A 21653-nucleotide genomic window follows, 5' to 3' on the forward strand; every position below is an offset into this window, starting at 1 on the left:
GCTATTTATCTAGTAAAATCTAATAGTGTTAAAAGCATTGACATTTATTAAACTCCTATATATATTACTTTTTTTTTCTTTTTTTTTTTTTTGGCATTTATAGATTAAACTCCTATATATATTACTTCATCGTGCATGGGAAAGAGCTTTTTTAATCATCAACATTTTACTTGGAATTAAGGTGCATGATAGGGTTAGGCCGGAGAGTTGCACATGAGATTTTATTAATTTTAACCACCTACCTAACACACACCTAATAACATTCACTACAGTTGGTCACTATCCATCCACCAAACTCCTTTATTCAAATGTGAAAAGTCGATGCCCTAAAAAAGCCTCCCCCCTTCTCTCTCTCTCTCTCTCTCACCAAGTGTATGCAGTGAAGGGGCCAAGCTCCCCACCCCTATAGTGTTTTGATAAGTGATATTATATAATTAGGCTCATACAATCTCATCCTTCTATTCAAGTTCCTTCAATTAGACTCCTTTAATAAGTTTTCTAATTACACATGTGGCCCTATTTATCTTATTTTATTTTATTGTTACCCTTTCAAGTTTTATATTACTCCCCAGTCATTTTGCCATGGCCCCGCCACCAATCAAGGATGGAAAAAAAAGACCATTAGATTAAAAAAAAAAAAGACTCGAACAATACAAGCATATTGGCCTAGTAATGACTGACCTTGTATACTCCAAAAAATTAACGACTCTGATACGAATACCAGGTATCCTAGATTTCGGACTGTAGGGCAATGAGTAGTTATTTTGTTGCTTGTTATTTGTAGTTGTTCTTCCCTTTTGCGGGCAAAAGTCTTCTACTTAGGTAAGAAAAGCCTAATCATCTAAAGCTTTTAGTTTTAGGGTCCACTAAAATATGCAGCACTCACGTGGATATTTCACACGTTAAAGCCCTAGATTCTTAGGGTTTTGTATGCAAGGAAAGTCATTGCCCCCTACATGATCTTTATGCAAGTGGTGAAAGATTCCCTTCAAGAAAGGAAAGCAGGATGATTGGTGCATCTAAAAGGTGACACAACAGGCCTCTAGTAGCTAGGCTTTTTTTGGTAACCCATCTTGGTGTGTGCTTAAAAGTTAAAACTAGGGCATGCCGTGATACTTTGTTGCACCATACATAATATTCGAGGCAATGATGATCATTTCCCTTTCGATCTGGTGGTTCATTTACGATTTTATCAAACCAGGGATTGTCGTTTTCCAATTATTGCATCCATATGTCAATCCATAAATCAAAACAAGGTAAAATCATCACTTGTTCTTGTAGTGTCCTACCCTCTCTTTTTAACCTTTTTGCTCCTTTCCTTCTCTGTTTCCTTAGATGATGCAAAAAGAAAAGGAGGTGGCTTAATTAAAGAGCTTATCTTTTTTTATGTTCATGCATGTATGGACGTTGAGAATTACGCCGTGTTCTTCCCCTCCAGATTCTGGGTAAAACGGGCTTGATAAATTGAAACTGTTTGACCAAAGAGAAAAAGGATCGGTCGTTTCCTTTTACCCTACTTGTCCCCCCAAAACTCATTTAATTTCGAGAAATATACACTGCATGTCTGCGTAGATACAGGAGATGATTAATTAAGGGGTTAAAGGTTCCAATGATTAGATCATCATTATTCTGTAATCATGACGTGAGAAGATATCATTTAGCCATAAAAACAAAATAAAAAGGTACAACTAATAATAATGCAAATACATATACTTTCACTCTTGAGATTTGATTGAGCTAGAATCAGGTTTACTAAAGTCAGAATATATATATTCCCTCTATGAGCCAATTTCCTCTATGGTTTCCATTAGTGATTCAACAAAGAGTTGGAATGAGGGACTAAGGTTATCAAAAATGTCCTCGTCTTGCCCATCTATTTTCCAACAACCAGCAGAGTTACAGAAGGGATAACTACAAACCCCTGTGGCCTTCGAAGAATTTCTTAAGTGGTCACAACTCACCAAAGAGAGGCCTGTGAGCCATTTTCCTATTATAGGTTGAGCAAACAGCGAGACCTAATTCGAGCTCAAGACGCTATCAATTTTGCCAGGAAACTTGTGAGGTTTTCAACCCTTACGTGGCGGGTTAAACAATTGATACATGTCAAAGGGCCCACATCTTGCATGTGCCTAAGGGATAAAGCAGGGGCTCTCAATAAGATCCATGGTAAATTAAATTGTGTAAATCTTAACCATAGTGATGAAGTGCATTGACCTATAATCTGCAGCTCATCTTCAACAACGGTCAAGAATGGCGCGGTGGAACGTCATGGCATATGAATATGACAAGAAGATCTAGTAACCTTATTTTGACCAAAAAAATTTTCCATTTCACCATAAGAAGAAAAAAATCATCAAATCATGGATTCCACTTATCCAATAAATTACACGAGAAATGAGACATCTCGAGGAATATCGATTAAGTTATTCTACAATAATTTCTTACACGTCAAGACTGAATCCCTCTTAGATCGAATTTTAACAATAACATTAATGCTTTCACATGAAAATAAGTTTTCGAGCATTCGAACAGGGATAGTATTATAAATAACGTTGAGAGTTGAACCCTAGGTCCGAATATCCTCGAGCAAATCCCTCTTGCCACTTTAACAGTTCATTTATGCATGCTTATTATTGCAGGCAAATAGAAGACGAGTAAAAGGTTAGGCATGTATTAGCCGATAAGCTTGGCCACATGATGCCTTTCCTTTCACAAGCCTTCCTCCTCGGATTAGATACGTGTTTATGAATGAAGATGCTAGTAAATATGATCAGGCAAGGGGATTAGATCCAGGTTTAGATTCGTTATTATTGGACACGTGGTAGATGAAGCGTCTCGGAGGTTGGTACTCGAAATATTCCATGCTAATATCTCGACTAATCCCTAGCTAGATGTATACTAGTACTACAGACAGTAGAGTACCATTGTAGTTCACCCAACCAAGAAGATAAAAGCATCATCACGGTATTATTTTGCGAAATATTCCATGCAAAGATGTATTGAAAGTTACAGAATCCTGTCTCTTCCATGTAAGGGACATAATGAGGACAGCATGCTTATCATGGTGATCTTGCAAATGTGCCAAACACACTTATTGTCCCACATCACCGTCGCAAGCACTGATGGCAAACAACTGCAACCTGCAAATTTTAGGCATTTAAGCAGCTAAACTTTTTGAGGCGATCTCAAATACGTTCTCTGACAGTCCATTGGCAGACACGATCATCTCCAGCTGTGCCTGCAATAAACCGTCCCAATTTGGATACAAATTAACATGCCAGCCACTAACAAATCTCAAAGGTAAATCTGATGTATGCAACATCAATGCTTTTGGATGGTTATTCCAACCACAGAAAAAATGGCACCAGCTACTTACCTTGGCAAGGTTTTGCCGGGTTTCATCATAGCGTTTCCATCTTGAGAAGGCTGATACCATGCGGGATGCCACCTGAAATCCACGGAAGTTATTGAACAAGCAACTACAGATGACCCATGTGCATAATGATAACGACAATTTACTTCCTACTCCATGGATGTAATATAGAAACAAACCTGAGGATTAATTTTGTCCAGTTGCACCACAATCTCCCCCAAGAACTTGTAGCCTGACCCGTCCTTGGCATGGAAATTCACGGGAGAGCTGCAGAATCCTCCAATGAGTGAGTATACCTGCATATCACACCAAGGGTTCAATTTCGATCAAAACTTCGGAATTGACACATGAAGGTGCACACACAAACAAACATAAACAGTTATTGATGATTGCATACCTTGTTTGGATTGCGCAGATCAAATGCTGGATGATTCAAGAGGTTCCGAACATTCTCAACATTACCAGGAACATCAGACATGGCTTGAAGGGCAAACCATTTATTCACAACCTAACAGAAAGAGAGAACATATTATCCAACAAGAGACAACAAAATTACTACAATGCTCTGTTCCTTGAAATGGCCTTCAATAATATAATAGCCTCATGGAAGTCATTGTTTTCCAAATATACTTGTCCTCGGTGAAACAGGGCACGACAAAACAAGTAAAATGAATTGCTCTCAGCAAAAGACTCACCAAAAATTCATCCTGCCACTTGGTGTAGAAGTCAGCAAGTACTTCATCACAAGTTTTCCCAGGATTTTGGGCTATGGCTGCCAAAGCTGCAAGTTGATCGGTCATATTTGTGGCAGTTTTGTACTCATGCAATGCAAGCTCAGTTAACTCCTGGTCTTCAAGTGATGCAAGATATGCTGCAGATGGTGGAAAAGACAGGTGTAACTAATTAAATTAGTTACTATAATCTAGAAACTTTAAATACCATGATGCCAAGAAACACAGACCAAGGGCAATATTCTTTAGAGCACGCCTAGCCATGTTAGGATGGTTAAACACATACTCTTCTGAGCTCCTATTGTTTTCGACCTGTGAAGCATGACAAATTCATTCACCCAAAGTGATTAACCAAGAAGTGGAGACGTTAAGTACAAATAAAGTAAACCCAGGGTGACTGGCCATACTGTGCGTAAAAACTCTGCTTTCAGTTCAGATGCAAGCTGCTTCCTGATGAAAGTTCGAACAGCATGAACAGCATCAGGATCTGCAACTTCCATCATGTCCATTATTTCTCCTTCACCTGGTAGTGTTATTGCCTTTGCAATAAATTCCTGGATAACAAAAAGATTAAGCCTCATTAGTGCATTACATCTTCTATGTACTCTGGTGCATGAATCTTCTACCTCCTCCCTCCCCACAAACAAGAGGAGGAAGACGAGGAAAAAACATTGGCCATACCTCATCCAAGTTCGAGTCACAAAGAATGCCTCTTAGCCCTTGCACAAACTTTGGGTTCAGAACCAATGGTTTCCCTTGTTGGAAATCAGCGACTAAACTGAGCATCAGTTTTCTACCCAAGACTTGTCCAGCCTCCCATCTGCAAAAAAAAAAAAAAAAAAAAAGAGTATAAACTAACTTTCCATCAGTCACTTTAAAGTAAGAAAAATGGCACAAATGCTTAGAGATAGACAAACCGGTTGAATTCGTCTGAATCATGAGCAAGGAGGAAAAACAGATCACTGTCAGAGAGATCAGATTCAAGACGGATTGGAGCGCTGAAACCCCGCAATAGAGAAGGTACTGGCCGCTCAAGTATATCAGAGAAAACAAATTCCTCCTCTTTCTGTGCAGCATCAGCAGTAAATTCACTTCTTATTAATAAAAGTGATGCATGATATAAATTCCTTCCTTTTTAATCTCAATAAATAAAAATCACAATAAAAGCATCATATAACTACTAACTAACATCAACCACAACTACTAACATCTTTATAGTAGATCCAGGAACACCACTAATTCATATGAATAACTAGCAACACATATCCAACCAAGAAAAATTTGAAAAGACCATTTTGATGCTTAACCAAAAATCTGGCAAAACAATCAAAAATAGGACATTGGAAAGCAACTGCAGTTAACAAGATATCCAAGGAGAAACTAAAACATGCAAAGATAAAGCAAGCATGGGTTCACCAGTGTGCTCTTACCTTGGTTACTCTAAGAATTGTACTATAGGCTGGTTGACTGTCACTTGCAATAGACTTCAATGCTCCATCATGATACACAGACGAGAGTGGCATGTCCTTGCCACTAGTGTCGAGCAGCCCTAACACCACAGGAATGAACATGGGTTCTTTAACTGGTTGCCCTGGCGTTGGTGGTACTTCTTGACTGTGGAATATCCAGATTCCGAGTTGTCAGTCATACTACAAGACTAATAAAGGAAGATTATGCCTCTCACAAGGAAGTTAGCATGTATACCTGAACTTTAAGGTGAAAGTATGAGCTTCAGCATCATAAGATGAAGTAACTTTCACCAGAGGTGTACCAGCTTGGGAGTACCTGTAATTTTATTACATTCCAAGGTAAGCATAAAAAAAAAGAGGGTAATTCAGAGAAAATAAAAGACAGGTCTATACCATTGTAAGAAATTAGCAAAATCTGCATCGTTTGCATCTCGCATGGCAGCAAAAAAATCTTCACATGTCACAGCTTGACCATCATGTCTTTTAAAATAAAGATCCATGCCCTGAAATATGAAAAACAATTGTGGTTAAATTTTCCAGGATGCACAGTTTTATGTTATAGCTGATTATCACACAAGAATCAGTTTGGATCATTTTCTACCTTTCTGAAACCTTGACTCCCTAATAAGGTTTTGTACATCCTGACAACTTCCGCTCCCTGATACACAAAAATAAGAATTTTATGCATCAAAAGTGCTCCTTATCCACACACATGCACACATATGCACAAGATGAGAATGCTTTCATACCTTTTCATACACCTGCAAAGAAGAAAAACAAGAAAGAAAACCCAAAAGATGAACAATTAGGTAACTGGCCTCGTAAAAGGAGGAAAACTGAACAAAATTAAAAGATGCAACCACAAATTTCCAAACCATACCGTCACTGCAAATTTTTGGCGGTGAAAAGTCCCATATCAGAATGAACCCAACGTCATTGCAAAAGACAGCCAAATATCAAAAAAGTTAAAAGATCAAATTCCAAACCACTTGAAAACAAGGTGTTTCATGAAGCTTTGACTGAAAAAGTCATACAGAACAGAAACTAACCTGTGTAGAAGTTGTCCATCTGTGGATAAAAAAGCAGTGACATTGAATACAGTACACATCTAAAAATTAAGTTTAAAGCAAACGTATAGTTTAACAGAGAAGGTCTTTGATAAATAACTAGATTTCATACCTTGATATATGAATGTGGTCGCACTGGATGAGCCATAGGACCGGCATCCTGAATGATTACAAAATAGCTTTGTTAGTGCTTGCATATAGTATGTTGTATTAGAATCCATGTGAAATTATAGAAAAAGCATACTCATGTATCAACTTATAATTGTGAAAGTAATTTAAACACCTGAAGATTAATACTTAAGACATCACTTCAAAAATTGTGAAAAGGGACAAGAGAGAACCTGTGGGAACTGAGAAATTCGAAGTTTTGAAACATCAGAGATCCTCTTCACAGTGCGGCTTCCCATATCAGATGAAAACTCCTAGCAATATTGAAAGATTTTCGAGAATAAATAAAGAAGGTACTGATGTGACTATGAAATTGCCACTCGTTATATAGGAAAGAAAAGAGTTCTACCTGATCACGAAATACAGTTAGACCTTCCTTTAAACTTAGCTGGAACCAGTCACGACAAGTCACCCTGCGTTTATTCAGATATCACTTAATTAAAGTTTCAACACATGCAGTAATTCACAATAAAACAAAAGCAATAAAAAATACATTCATCTCCATGACCACTAGAACAACAACAAATCCACTACAAACATACTGCAACAACACAGATCTTATTTCTCTGCATATAAAAATAGAATGCAATAACACAGGCGTAAAGACAGGATAAAAAATGGGAGGACTTTAAGCCAACCTGTTGCCTGTCCAGTTGTGGAAATACTGCAGATAGAAGCAAGAAAAAATTCAAGTCAAAACAATACATTCTTCGGAATCATACGAAAGGTTTTGAAAAAATATGCTCCTTCTGTTATATCATAACAAACCTCATGGCCAATAACCCCAAGAATAGCAGCATAATCTGCATCTGAAGCAGTTTCTGGGGATGCCAAAACAAGCTTGGAATTGAAAATCTGCCGAAAGGAAATCCATATAGATAAGATCAATTTGTTTTTGGTGTTAATAAGAAGATAAAATAAACAAATATAAATGATGATGAACTTGAGAAAGTTAGATGACATACATTCAAACTTTTGTTCTCCATGGCTCCCCTGACAATCAATCAGAAACAAGGTAGTGTGAGTGCTTAAGTGCATGAAACGAACAGTATTTGTCACCATTATACAGATCAAACAAGATAAAGGGCTATTATATGAGCATGTTTTACTAAACAAAGAATGTAACTTACATGTTAAAATCAGGGACAGCAACAATGTTAAAGAGATCTAGGTCATATTCAAGACCAAAAACCTGTTTGCAGAGTTACATGATAAAATGGTAAAGACTTTTAACACTAAAACCCAAAAGTTAGGTTTGATGTTATTTTTAAATAATGGGTTAGATAGGAAGATACTAACATCCTCATCCCATTTCATTGCTGCTTTAAGTGAATACATGGCATGTGCTGTCTTGGGTACATCTTGTGCAGGGGTCCAAATTCTTAGCGACACATTTCGACCAGAACGGGTAACAAACATGTCATCTCTGCTCTTCAGCTGTCCAGCAACCAATGCAAACAAATAGCAAGGTTTCTTGAAGGGATCCTCCCATAGAACATAATGCTTACCACCCTGCAACAGAACCAGAGAAGCAGACATTCGAGGGTGATTAATTTTATTTTTATTTTTTGTGGATGGGGGAGGCTATTCTACATAACAGGTAAATTCACCTCAAGGTCTCCTTGTTCCAAGAGATTTCCATTAGATAGCAATACTGGGTACAAAGATTTATCAGCTTCAATCCGGACAGTGTATTTTGCCATTATATCGGGGCGATCCTGTTAACATATTAAAATAAAATATTTTACAGTTTTATATAGCAGTATGAATCAATAGAATTAAATGGTTCTTTGAATTAACCTGATAATATGTAATTTTGCGGAAACCCTCTGCTTCACATTGAGTGCAGAAATTCCCAGATGACTTGTAAAGTCCCTAAAGAGAAAAAGGAGAGTGCAACTTCAAATCTAGCAAACAGTCACAAGAAGCATCTGTGAAAAGGACGAGAGAAAATATGTTGTACCTCCAATGATGTGTTCTTCTGGGGATATATCTCAGTAACAATTTCCAATGTAAATTTACCAGAAGGTGGTGATAGGATTGTTAAATGGCGTGATTCCAAATGATAATCTCTGTTCTGGAAAAAAGAAAAGCGCAAAAAAAAGGCTGGGTTAAATCATCACCAAATTATCTTAAACCCTCCCCGCCCCAAAAAAGGAAAGAAGAGAGAAAGAAGAGGAAAAACAGAAATAACAGTGCGAGAGATGAGGAAATAAAAGGAATAAAGTGCCAATCATCACAAAATGGCAAATGTTCTAATTGGGTGTGAGCATCCTTGGACTGATAAAATGCCAAAAAAGGAAAAGGTATAACATTATTAAACCCTCCTATAGGAAAGTGTAGACAAATATCAGGATCGAAAAGGCAAAAAAGCTTTCCAAAATAGTTAAGTGGAAAAATTCACAAGCTAAGCTAACATCTGGAAGAGTGAAATATACATACCTTCAGTTCCTCACCATTGACTTTAACTGAAAGCAGCTTCAGGTCTGCTCCATCCAAAACTAGCGGAGAAGAAGAACCTATTCAACAATAGTGTTCGATTAGCCAGTGCTATGGTATGAACTGCCATTGTAAGAACAGCATTTGCAAATTTCCTACAGACATCTGATCAAATTCTATGAGCAAAGAATGGCCTTCGTAGTTACCTTCAACTCTGGGTAAAACAGTTATTTTTGAACTAACAATTGTTTTCTCATCACCCAGCAAAAATGTCAAATCCACCTAAGATAAGGATACAAGTACATGAGGATAAGTGAAAGCCAAAGAAAGAAAATCAGGGTCCTAGATGTCTATATTCCAAACCCGACTAAGTTTTTGCATACCGAATCAAAGTAGTAGTCAGGCAACTTGTAAGCCTTGAGAAAGATTTCTTTTGGTGCGTCCATTTTGGATTCTTCAACTTGCTTGGGTAATGGTTCTGTGGCGACTGCACAAATTAGCCTCCTTCTGTGTTGCTTATCTCTCTGAAAATATGTCAAGGAATGCACAATAAGGTCATATACATGCATGAAACACCAAGCAAAACAAATCAATCACGGAAAAAATACACAATTTTCCATGACACTTTATCGGGCATGAGTGCAGTGTGTGTGGATATGGTGCGCGCATGCTCAGGCAAGATGTATTTAGACAGACATGATGAAACCAAGGAATTATAACTTACATATAATGCTGGGTACGAAAACTGGCACTTCCTTTGAAAGGCAACCTAGTTAACAATTTTATCAGGACAATTGGCAGAACTTGGAATACAACGATGAGTTGAAGCCAAAATAATCATAGAAAAACTTGCGTTCAGATTTTCAAGGTCACACGTGGAAAAAGTATGCAAACCTCAGAACTGAGGAATCCTCTGTATTTCGAGATATTTCTTGCCGAACTCCGAAAGCAACTAGGTCTGCCGGTAGCTCGAAGCTGCAGGAAATAAATGAATGGATTAAAAGATACATAAACAAACAACAAAAAATCTACTACATGATCACCAACAATGTTCAAAACAAGAATAAATGAGTAAAAGAGAAAGTAACCACCCAAGAAGCTAAATCTCAAAATCATATAGAACAATGAACTTAAAACAACACAGGTAACACCTTACTGGTGGAAACAAATCCTTTTAAGGATGTGGCACCGTTAATAAAGCTAGTGCAAATTATAGCAACAGAAATCAATAGCCTTCATGCTCCTTCTGGGTGCTAATAATTCATTGCAACACAACATAAGAGAGTCCCAACAGCCAATCAAAGCTATTCATTAAATAATTAACACCAACAAATAAAAAACATGTATGCATATAAAAATCAACGAGAAAATAGGATGAGAGTAATCACAGGAGCAGAGGAGATCAAACCCAAGAGACTGGTCTTTGCAAGACAGGAACTTTTGCATGGAAGAATCAATCTAGCCATTTAAAAACTGACAAGAAAAATCCCTATATAAACTACTATAATGAATCTATTAGTTAATGATCAAATCTATTAAAACCCATTAAAAGAGTCAAAGAATGACGAAGTAATAACTACCCACATGGCCAAAACCCACTAAAAGGAACCTACAACCCCTAACCCAAAAACAGAAGCGCTCGCACACTGGCAGGGTTCTTATAGATAAAAGGATAATTCAAAATATGGAGAGAAAAACTTCAAAAGTACATATAATAACTAATAAAAATAATAAGCATATAAAATGGAAACTAATGTGAGAAAAGGGGGAGATAGATTTACCTAGATGTTTTTTTGATGATCTGATGAAAAGAAAACAGAGGATTTGTGATTTTTTTTTTTTAAACAAAACCTAAATAGAACAAGAATGAAATGACAGACAGCTTAAGCTTTAAGTAGAGTGAGCTAGGAGTGACAGCTAATTTTTTTATCTAGATTCTTCTAATTATAGATTTTTTAGTGAATATAATACTAAACGATAAATCCTTCTAATAGTAAGACACCCTTCATTTCAAAAAGGCAACTTCATCATTCAACGCCTGTCGTGTCACAACCTGCCTCCAACCCACAGATTTGTAAGGAAATAGTAAAAGATTTTCAATTACATTTAAAAGTCTAATAATCTAATTATGCTTTTGTTTTGTTCTGTCCTGTCCAATAGGGAGTTAGTTTGGTTAAGACAGTCTGTAAGAGCCTGTCATCGTTAGAAACATGGGCTCTCTCTGGTCCAGTGAGCCTGTTCTCCTGAATGAAAAATCTAGTGGAAGACACACACTCACTAGGCCCGAAACAAGAGATGGGCTACTATGTTAATACTTAAATTCTTGGTCTGGGTGATTGGTGGGCTCTGGTATCATTTAAGTTGTATTCACTTCCAAGTCTTGGATATGGCGTCAATTTTGGATTTTAAAGAAATTTTTAAAAACCGACAAGCACATTCGGTCATGCCTCGGAGGCCATGATTGGATATGCTTGGTCCTCGTAAATTCTTTTTAAGCTAATCTAACTCAAAAATTGATTGCTTTTAATCCAATCTGACTCACTCCAGCTCCAAAAGAAAATGTCAAGCTCCTGTGAGACATCTACATCTCTACATTTCAAAGGGTGCCTTGTTCTTCTATCTTGATTATAAGCTAAAGTTTTAATATTTATACTTGTAACAAAGAAAAATCCACCCATTTACTATATTAAAGGGGTGTCTGAAAGTATAATTATAATTGTTTTTTAAAGTATTTTTTATTTGAAAATTTATTAAAATAATATTTTTTTTATTGTTTAAAAAATATTTTTTGATATTAACACATTAAAATGATATAAAAATATCAAAATAATAATAATTTGAAGTAAAGAAAAATTATAAAAAATTTAATTTTTTTAAAAAATATTTTTAAAACACAAAAATAAATGAACTGGAAATATAAATATTTCTTAAGAATTGAATTGGTTGCAGACCAAATCTATTGCTTCAACATCTAAGTTTGTAGAAATGGATTATTTTTTTATTTATTTTTTTGTTGAAATCTATAGATTTGATATGGTCAAAATAATGTGCTTGTCGATGCATTTATGTTGTAGTGCCAGCCAATTCTTCCAATACCAGCTGTGAGAATATGATACATTTTCGTTTTTAGTAAGTAATAAAAATGCGAAAGTTTTATATGGTAATATCAAAATCATCAAAACATAATAAGTTTAATATTTTTTTTGGTTAATTTAAACATATTTAAAAATGTATATTCAATTACATTATGACGATGATGATGGAGCCTTAGAATGATAGATTGTCGAGTCTAGCTACTAAAAACTAGGAGGAGTAATTGAAGATTCAACTCAATTTATCTTATGGGTCTAGTATGTTCAACGTAAAGATACTTTAACATGCCCTAAATAATTCAATTTTAAATGCTTCGACATGCAGGAAAACTCACTGTTTGGAGTTTAGCTGTTCAAAAATATAGTAACGATTGTTGTGTTACACAACGTATTTTTATTTAAAAATATATTAAATAATATTTTTTATTTTTAAAAATTATTTTTAATATTATTATATCAAAACAATCTAAAAATATAAAAAATAAATAAAAAATTAAAATTTTAAAGAAACATGGTCTTAACACACCCAAAAAGTTTCTTTTTTCACTGTGATTAATAAACCAAATAACTTTAAAATATTCTATCTATAAGGTTTAAGGGTTCCTTTTTCAGGGATCCTTGTTGCAGTTATGCTCAGAATAGGTTTTTTTTATCTAGTTATTTTCATTCAAATAAATCTTTTTTCTTCATCGATCAGTAATTATTGGATTTCCTATAACTAATAAGTACTGCTATAGTAGACAAGAGCTTTATTGTTTCTAATTTGATACAAAGTTCAAAGCAGTATTTTAAAGTTCCATTCCCTTCTTCAAATTTGTAAGCGTTGAAGTTTGACAAGTTTTACATTTACAATGATAAAATAATAAATATTAAAAATGTTTGTGAACGCGGTTATTAAAGATGTATTTGAGAATGCGATGCAAATTACATTCATTTAAATTTTAAATTTTTTTTACTTAAAATAAAATTTTATTTTGATATATTTTTAAACGAAAAACATTTTCAACAATTTCAAACACATCCTACAACAACTCTATAAAATTCATTCAGTTAAACATTTCAAACTTTTGTTCATTCTTGTGTGGCCTTTTATCACTAGGCTTTCAGATTCATTAACAAGGCAATTAGAAGAGCTCTATGTTATGTATAAAACCTAAAAGTTGGGATTAAACTAAAGCAAAAAAGTCATTTTCAAGTTTCAATGCATGCACATCAATTATTTTATTCAATGAGCTAGCTGTATAGGTCTTATTTTAGAGTTTAATGTAACATTTAGAATAATTTAGGCAGCTTCTTGGTTATGGACCTAACAATAAGCAATGAAAACTGTGCAGCAATAATTTAAACACCATTAGTTAGATTCATAAGGTGTGCTTGATTTTTATCGAGAGAACACATCTTACATTTCAGGATTTTGAGGCACCATGTACTGCTGTAATATACAATCTTTAAGGTTACATAAAGAGAAAGCTATAAGATTTTTTTATATATATAGTTAAGCTTGTAAGCCAACATGTATAAATATCAAGTCCAAACAAAACAATACAAGATATTATATGTTATTTGTCTTGTGGGTTTGGACATGTTACTCGAAAGTAGATAATTATCACTCAATGTTAAGGGTTGAGATCAAACTTAGGATGGTGATAATTTTCTTCCATATGGCCCTAATAGGTTGCAAAAGGATTTTAGAAATGAGAAAGCAAAGCAAATAATTGTGATTCTATTAAAAAAGGGAAGATTATTATGCTTTTATTCATTAAACAACTACAAAACACTAGGAAAAAGGAAAAGTTTGTGTTTGCTTATCCTTTTCACATACTTGTTATGCTCTTAGGTTATCCACAAGTTGAGGGGGCAATACTTATAGGAGACAGTTGACGAATGTAATTCCACTCAAGTTCGAATTTTAAAACTCTACTAACACCTTTTGCTCCTCTTGTTCTTGGTGATTATATGTGTTAACAAAAAAATCTGGAGAATATAAAATCCTGGTTAGAGAAGCATCAAATCTACCTATAAATTTCTAATTACGACCTTAATCAATGTTTTTGCTATTCATAGGGGAAGATATTTAGCAAAAACAATTAAGAAGGTTTAAATGATGAAAGCGAGAGTTATCCAAAAAAAAGCCAATAAAATTTGAAGTAAAAGCAAGCGAGAGCTATCTAAAAATTATGAATGTTAAGTTATCAGCTTAGCAAGAGAAGAGTTACGGGATTAGAAAAAAAAATGGCAGAAAAGTAAAGAAAAGAAGAATGATTGAATTTATTATTGTTATTTCTTACCCATTACATTTCTGATATACCAACTTATATTCTAGTGTTTTCCTTTTTATTACAATCATTCTAACTATTTTATTCTAACTACTGACTATTAATTGCCTTAACAACTCAACCCAATAACTTAAACTGTTAGGTGATTAACTACTGACTATTAATTGCCTTAAAAGCTTAAGCTATTAAATAAGGTTTCAAGATATAATTTATATTATTCTCTAATACACCCCTTTAAGTGAAAGCCCTTTGGACTTGAAACTTGTATAGGCCCGCGTTTAATTTTTACCAAATAAATAGGGATGATGAGATTCGAACTCATGACCGCTTGGTCATCAAGGCTTTGATACCATGTCAAAGAATCATCTCAACCTAAAAGCTTAAGCTGTTTGATAAGGTCCCAAGATATGATTTATATTATTCTCTAACATGTCAAAGAATCATCTCAACTTAAAAGCTTAAGCTATTAGATAAGGTTTCAAGATATAATTTATATTATTCTCTAACACATCTCCTCAAGTGAAAGTCATTTGGACTTGAAACTTGCATAGACTCACATTCTTTATGCTTATTTTTTATCAAATAAATAGGGATGTTGAGATTTGAACTCGTGATTGCTTGGTCATCAATGCTTTGATACCATATCAAATAACCATCTCAACTTAATAGGTTAAACTGTTATATAAAGCCCTAAGATATGATTTATATTATTTTCTAATACTAACTAATCACATATGATCAAATTATCCAGTTTGTTATAACTATTATCTTTACATGTTTTTAATATTATGCACATGTTTAAATCTCCATCCTTATTTTATTAAAAACTAGTAACCATTTCCCCTTTTTAAAATGATTCTTACCCTTAAGAATATAGATAAAAGCCTGGAAATGGTTTGTGAATCTTGACAGAAGCTTGGATACTGTTTACCAAGCTTTTAGAAATCTTTTCATGTGATGTTTTCATTAAATAGATTAAAGCAATACATCAGTTCTATTGTGACAGCTCTGTAACCCTTCTTTATTAGCTTTCGATCCAAAATTACTACAACGCGTCACTTGTTTTGCACAAATTCCATTGACCAAATATTGTTGAAAAGTCAGTGTGATTTGCACCTAAAAATCTAACTTTCAACCATATTTTGACCCTAAAACACTATATAGACTGAAAACACATTTATGCATTCAAACAACCCAAAAAAATGGTTTTAAAAAACCAACCTAAAACCCAAAAACTTCTTGAAGTTAGATATATTTTCTTAGACAATTTAAATACCAAGTAACATCTCATTGAAACTCTTCTTATCTAATAAAACACATTGAAATCAAGAACTACTATTTTGGTGGTAAAAATTAGTATCAACTAACAACTTTATCTTTCTACATCGGAATCTAGTGATTTTCTCTCATCAAATTTTATTTAAGTTAAGGTACAGAGAGGGCTAGCTAGCATTGTATAGAGAATATGTTCTGACCTTAAATTTATTTATTTTTTACGTGTAATTCTCATCAATTTCTTTATAATAATGACTTTTTTAAACAAAGAATTATAGAAATAATAATGCTATGAACAAATGTGTTGGTAAAGTATTGTAACTAAATTTATTTTCCACTCTCTCATATTTTACTATGGATTGAATCATTGAAGATTTTTTTATTTGTTTTAATCCTCAAACTTTTTTTTATCTCAATTGAGTCCTTATAAGGCCAAATTAGTGGCTAATTGCTTCAAGTTTGTCCTCAAACTTTTTTTTTTTATCTCAATTGAGTCCTTATAAGGCCAAATTAGTGGCTAATTGCTTCAAGTTTGTTAAGAAAAGACGATTAAAAATTAAAGATCAAAGTGAAAAAGATAAAGAAATTAGGTAGCAATTTCATATTTGAAAAGAAAAGTTTAAATTAGTCCTCCTTTTCAATTTAAAACTTTTCGATTCCTTTAGTTTTAGCAATTTCAACACAAAATTTTATTTTTTAGTTTTTAATTTGAGAGAAAAGAGAAAAAATCACTGGATTTTGATGTAGAAAGGAAAAGTTATCGGTCAACATCGATTTTGACCATCAAAATAATCGTTCTTGGTGTCAATGAGTTATATTTGATGATAAGAGTTCCAATAAAATATTATTTAGCATTCAAATTGTTTTAAAAAATAGATGTAACCTCAAGAAATTTTGGGGTTTTTGATCATTTTTTTTATTTTTGAATATTTTTTAGGTTACTTGAAGAAATAAACCTTTTTTTTTTCATCCATTGATTCATGAATGATGACACTTTACAAACTCAAGTACAACTACTATTGAAAAAGAAGATATGTACTGTTGAATTCGATCACAGGGACAAGTTCGGAGTCTAAAATCTTACTTTTTATGTAAATATACTATTTATTATAAATAAATAAGAAGATGTTTCCCGCTAATTATTTTTAACAGAATCTGACCTGTTTCAACTAACCATATGATTACATTCTCAAATTGAAGTGGTTTATGGGGAAATCTTTCGTTCAAATTAAAGTTTTTTTTTTTTTAACCATTTAGCCTTCTATATTTACAATATTGGATATTAGATGCCCTTTTTATCTTCCTTTTCTGTCTCCAGTTGGAGAACGAGAAGAAATCATCAAAGATTGGTCAAGTTAGGGTAGAGGTAGGGCTAGCATGTACAGAGAACATTCAATGTTTTGGTTTTTTCTCTTAGGACCAAAAACAAACAAAGAAGAAAAAGAAAAATATAAATCATGCCCCCATGCAGGATCGAACTACAGACCTTCAGTTTACAAGACTGACGCTCTACCACTGAGCTATAGGGGCTTGTCGCTCAGGGATCCATTTTATATATATATCTAAAACAATATAGGATGATCAATTTCTTTCCATGGCTATCCTCGCTCATTCAAAGACTCAGGGATCCATTTTATATATATATCTAAAACAATATAGGTTTCCATGGCTATCCTCGCTCATTCAAAGAACGCACGTTTTCTGGAAGTCTCTTCAGAGATAGGGACCAGCAAAGACAATGCTTGAGCCTTTAGACTAGTGGAGTTTATAGCTTGATTCAACAAAGTTATTCAATACCCGCCACGGATCACCCCAAAAATCTCATAAATATTATAGTTCCAAATTTGGAAGTAAACTCTCCAGGCTTAACAGAAGAGGATGAGAATTGCCCTCCGATCACGATTGGCTAGGTTCTCTACCAAAAGACATCCATGAGTGGAGTGGAGACCAGACAAGTCCCACGAAAATATGACAAGTTCATGCACATGCAAAGGATTAGCAACCTGATTTAGACCCTCCCTCCCAACAGCAATGAATATCTGAAACATTGATCCAGAGTTGAATAATTTACAGGACATTTATGGCAAATAAAGAGAGAATAGAAGGAATTTTTCCATCAGCCTTCAGTTTTACTGAGCCATTTAATTTTTCATTTTAAAAGAGCTGAATTTCATGTACAGGTACAGACAATTGGAAGACATCCATACATTGAATCAAGGATCGGCTTTGCCGGCGACTTGGTCATCATCGGAGTTGTAATCATCTGCACTCATTTCTTCATCACTGGATTTTTCTTCTGGTTTTGCCCCTATATCCTCTGGCTTCGCATATTTCTCACAATATTCTGGAAATATGACAGTCGTGAATAACAGTTGCACAATTTCAGGAAAAAGAGAAACAAGACAAATAGATAAAGGGTGCGAGTAGCTACAACAAGATAATGATGGTGGCTTAGAAGTTAAATGCAAGGCAGAGTTCAAGACGATAAGAGTAGATAAAATATTGGATCGACAATCTTTTTGTAACATAATACAATTCATAGAAACAATGAGGTTGATGCCAGTATGCGTGCATCACTCAAAGAAGGTACAGGTACAGTATACATCTATTGCCAGCTTAGTTTTGTTAAACTTTTGATGATCCATCATCATACAAGACACGGACCTATATCAGACTTCCATATTTCATGCAACATAAAGTCCATTTTTGTGAACCCCATTCAGAAACTACTCTTCATTTCTTCTTCCAATCACACAAAGCTCTAATTTCTCAAATAATCTCCAAATTCCAAAACCAAATTAGTAGCCATTTTGAAAACAAAGAACTGATCAAACCAACATTAACTATCCTTACTCTTTGGGCAGCCATGTATTATTGTTGGGGCTCCTATTGTTTAAATCTGTAATTCCAGTGTAGGAAATTGAGGTCATCCTCACATATTTGATATCATTTCACAGTTACTGAATCATTTTATAAAAGACAAATTTGATTTTGGGTTTCAGGATCTAGTTAAGAGACAATAAATGATTGACTGACATCAGCTCTCCCACGGCCATGTTCATAAAGAAAATCTTACTATACTATAGTCTACCCAGACCCAATACACAAATTTCTGTAAAGAAATTCTAGAGGAAGAAAATAAACTGTTTGCAGCAACGATTGCCTAACAGCCAACATCCCCTCCACTGTCCAACAATGTCACAAATGGTTTGTAGTCCCCTTGCCTTCATGCACTCATGCATCAAAATAGATGTATTTACATGCCTTTTCACAGGAAATGTTTCCATTCAATATATAGTAATTTCTGAATTAACAATCCAAAATCAACAGTAGACCCATTTTGCTTTATTGGTCTAAAGGTCTTATTACTTTCCTAAGGATATGTAGATACCAAGTCCTTTCAATGCATCAAACCATTCAATCCAAAAGACAACAGAGGAAAGTAAAGGTACATCTCAATGTCTCAGATCTTGCTGCTTCCTATTTGATCTTTAATGGATACAGTGAATTACCTAAATGGCATGAATCCTCCTAATAATCAAAACCCAGCAGGCACAAATCATGCTCCAAGTTCAAACTAAAATTAGGTCAGATATTATAGATATACAATGGGAACAAACATGTGACGAGCGTGCAAGTTCAAAGATGTAGATCCAAAATGAAAATCCAATGACTAAATAATTTAATGCATTTGTAGCTACCAGCTTGAAACACTAAGCTATAATAAACCTGAACAGGAATCACTCATCAAGTTCAAGGTTAAAACTATGATGCTTCTTTCAGAATATCACTCAAACCTCAACAAAAGTGGTTCAATCACCAATGAGCATAAATGAGCAGGGTTAATGTTGTCCTTGACATGCAACATAATTTCCCTGTCTCGGAGTCTTATATTCATGAATTTCTACATGCATTTTAAAGTGGAAAATAACTACAGATTTCAGGATAGAAATAAGAGAACTGGAAATAATGGCTAAGTTCACAAACTATGTTCGGAGTTCCTACCTTTCACTCTTTGATCGTAACCAGTGTGATCACGCATCATCAAAGCAGCAGCTTCTCCATTCAATGGATCTGATGCATTTGGATACAAAAGTAGCTGAGGGAGAAATACTTCAAATACATTAACCAGATCTGTGGATTTTCATTAAAATGGAAATTGTCAAATTCTGACAATAACAGCATTACTCAAAAATTAAAGAATCTATGGATGTATGAATCAGATTTAGAAGCTCCACATATAGCATACAAAGTGTCCATAGATAAATAACAACAAAGCAAAGGTTTACCAAACATGGGGCTCCAAGTTTGGTTGATAACATCCAAACACACCGAACCAGACCTGAAACTCAGACACAAACCCACATTTCCGTTAAAAGTTGTAAACTAACTATACATATAAGCAAACACCAACTTTGAACGAGCTAAAGTAGTCAAATTTTAGCATCCACTAACTCACATTTCATCGACATTTGGGTGATAGATCTTGTTGATAAAGCCAATTGATGGAGATTTGTAAGGATAAGCATCTGGCAATTCGACTCTTATCCTCCACACACCTCCTTGATAAAGACCTGCCATGTTCCCGCAAAGGAAAAGAAGAGAAGAGATGATAAAATATCTGTATCCATAATTAAAAAACCCCAAAAGAATCTTAAACTTTATCTTTGCTGAGGAAAATCAACAAACAACAAACTTGCAACCAATATAAGAACAAAAAGAAGAAGAAGTGCAGTGCAGTTCATTAAAATCACACTCTGCTTTACAGTAAAGGAAAATCTAAATGTTTCTTCTCATGCATCAATAGCAAAAAGATCTGCTTAAATCTCAACTTCAAAAAGAAAAACCTGCAGTTAGAGAAATATAAAGGGCTCAATTCATCAAAGAAGAGAGAAGAAGAAAATATAACTTCTTATCCACTGCAATCTTGAAGAACAAATACAAAAACCAAAGTATCCACATGGATCAACAGGAATAAATAAAATATCAACTGAAAAAACAGAAATTAACCCACCAAGAAAAACATTTTTTTAAAAAAAAGTTGAATTAAGAAAGAAAACAGTTAAAAGAAAAAATGGGTACTGAAGATTTGATTGCTTACTTTCTTTAGGCCCATTGAATTCCACATAAAACTCTTGCATGCCATCATTGATCATTTCCACTTTGTAATCACTCATCATCCTAGCCAATCAAAACCCAGAAAAAAATAAATTAAAAATCGATAAAAAAAACACCGAACAAACCCAATTATATAAAGAACGAAACTTGTCAAAAAAGAAACAAGATTTTTACAGTTTCATCAAATCCATCTCCCTGCGTTTGCTTGGTGAAGACATTTTTGCTCCTTCTTTTTTTTGCCTTTTTCTTGCTGATTGTTGAAAGAATAGATAAGAGGTCTTTTTATCTAAAATGGTTTCGGACATGAACGAGGAAAAAGTAGGAATTGTATTTTATAATACTATTATGCACACTCTCCCATGGCTATGTGGAGTCAGCTTCCTATTTCACTGTAATTTTCCTTTACATAGAATGCATAGAATTATTATTTTTTTTGCAATATTTCCATTTCTTCTTTTGATTTTGGTTCCTTTTCTCTTAGATGTTTAGTTCACGCTTTTTTTATTAATAAATAAAATGATATCATTTCTTTTAAAATCAACCCTAATTAAAAAATAATCCAGATTTTTTTTAAATAATTTATTTATCTCGATATTCCATCGCATTAGGTTCAAAGTAATAACAATTTTCACCAACAATTAAAAT

The 21653-nt window shown here is 34.1% G+C and overlaps 2 protein-coding genes and 1 non-coding gene across 4 annotated transcripts; all 3 read right to left on the reverse strand.

The window, feature by feature from the left end:
* Positions 1-2941: 2941 nt before the first annotated feature.
* On the reverse strand, positions 2942-11345 carry LOC105129076 (puromycin-sensitive aminopeptidase-like). Of its 2 annotated transcripts, none has more exons than XM_011031008.1 (33): positions 10636-11345; positions 10142-10222; positions 9972-10016; positions 9631-9771; positions 9454-9529; positions 9251-9327; positions 8772-8885; positions 8609-8683; positions 8419-8526; positions 8108-8320; positions 7939-8000; positions 7774-7801; positions 7577-7663; positions 7447-7472; positions 7158-7221; positions 6982-7062; positions 6753-6800; positions 6623-6641; positions 6454-6458; positions 6323-6334; positions 6175-6231; positions 5967-6076; positions 5809-5889; positions 5535-5718; positions 5022-5170; positions 4786-4924; positions 4512-4658; positions 4335-4416; positions 4069-4244; positions 3771-3881; positions 3553-3669; positions 3377-3448; positions 2942-3238 (listed from the first exon to the last, which is right to left on the reverse strand). In XM_011031008.1, the coding sequence occupies exons 1-33, from the start codon at positions 10711-10713 to the stop codon at positions 3158-3160; spliced, it is 2946 nt and encodes a 981-aa protein (XP_011029310.1). In that variant the 5' UTR covers positions 10714-11345; the 3' UTR covers positions 2942-3157. The 2 variants fall into 2 exon arrangements, with proteins under 2 accessions (XP_011029310.1, XP_011029311.1); XM_011031009.1 differs by having other exon boundaries at positions 11029-11343.
* A 6003-nt stretch (positions 11346-17348) lies between these two features.
* TRNAT-UGU (transfer RNA threonine (anticodon UGU)) lies at positions 17349-17420 on the reverse strand. The gene has a single exon. It is a non-coding gene; the product is annotated as a tRNA-Thr (tRNA).
* Positions 17421-17872: 452 nt separating this feature from the next.
* LOC105129077 (ubiquitin-conjugating enzyme E2 5-like) lies at positions 17873-21425 on the reverse strand. The gene is made up of 6 exons (XM_011031010.1): positions 21183-21425; positions 20992-21071; positions 20350-20464; positions 20180-20232; positions 19896-20024; positions 17873-18234 (listed from the first exon to the last, which is right to left on the reverse strand). The coding sequence occupies exons 1-6, from the start codon at positions 21311-21313 to the stop codon at positions 18104-18106; spliced, it is 639 nt and encodes a 212-aa protein (XP_011029312.1). The 5' UTR covers positions 21314-21425; the 3' UTR covers positions 17873-18103.
* Between the last annotated feature and the right edge of the window lie 228 nt (positions 21426-21653).

Source organism: Populus euphratica, unplaced genomic scaffold (genome assembly GCF_000495115.2).
Source record: "Populus euphratica unplaced genomic scaffold, PopEup_1.0 scaffold48.1, whole genome shotgun sequence".
NCBI classification, from domain to species: Eukaryota; Viridiplantae; Streptophyta; class Magnoliopsida; order Malpighiales; family Salicaceae; genus Populus; species Populus euphratica.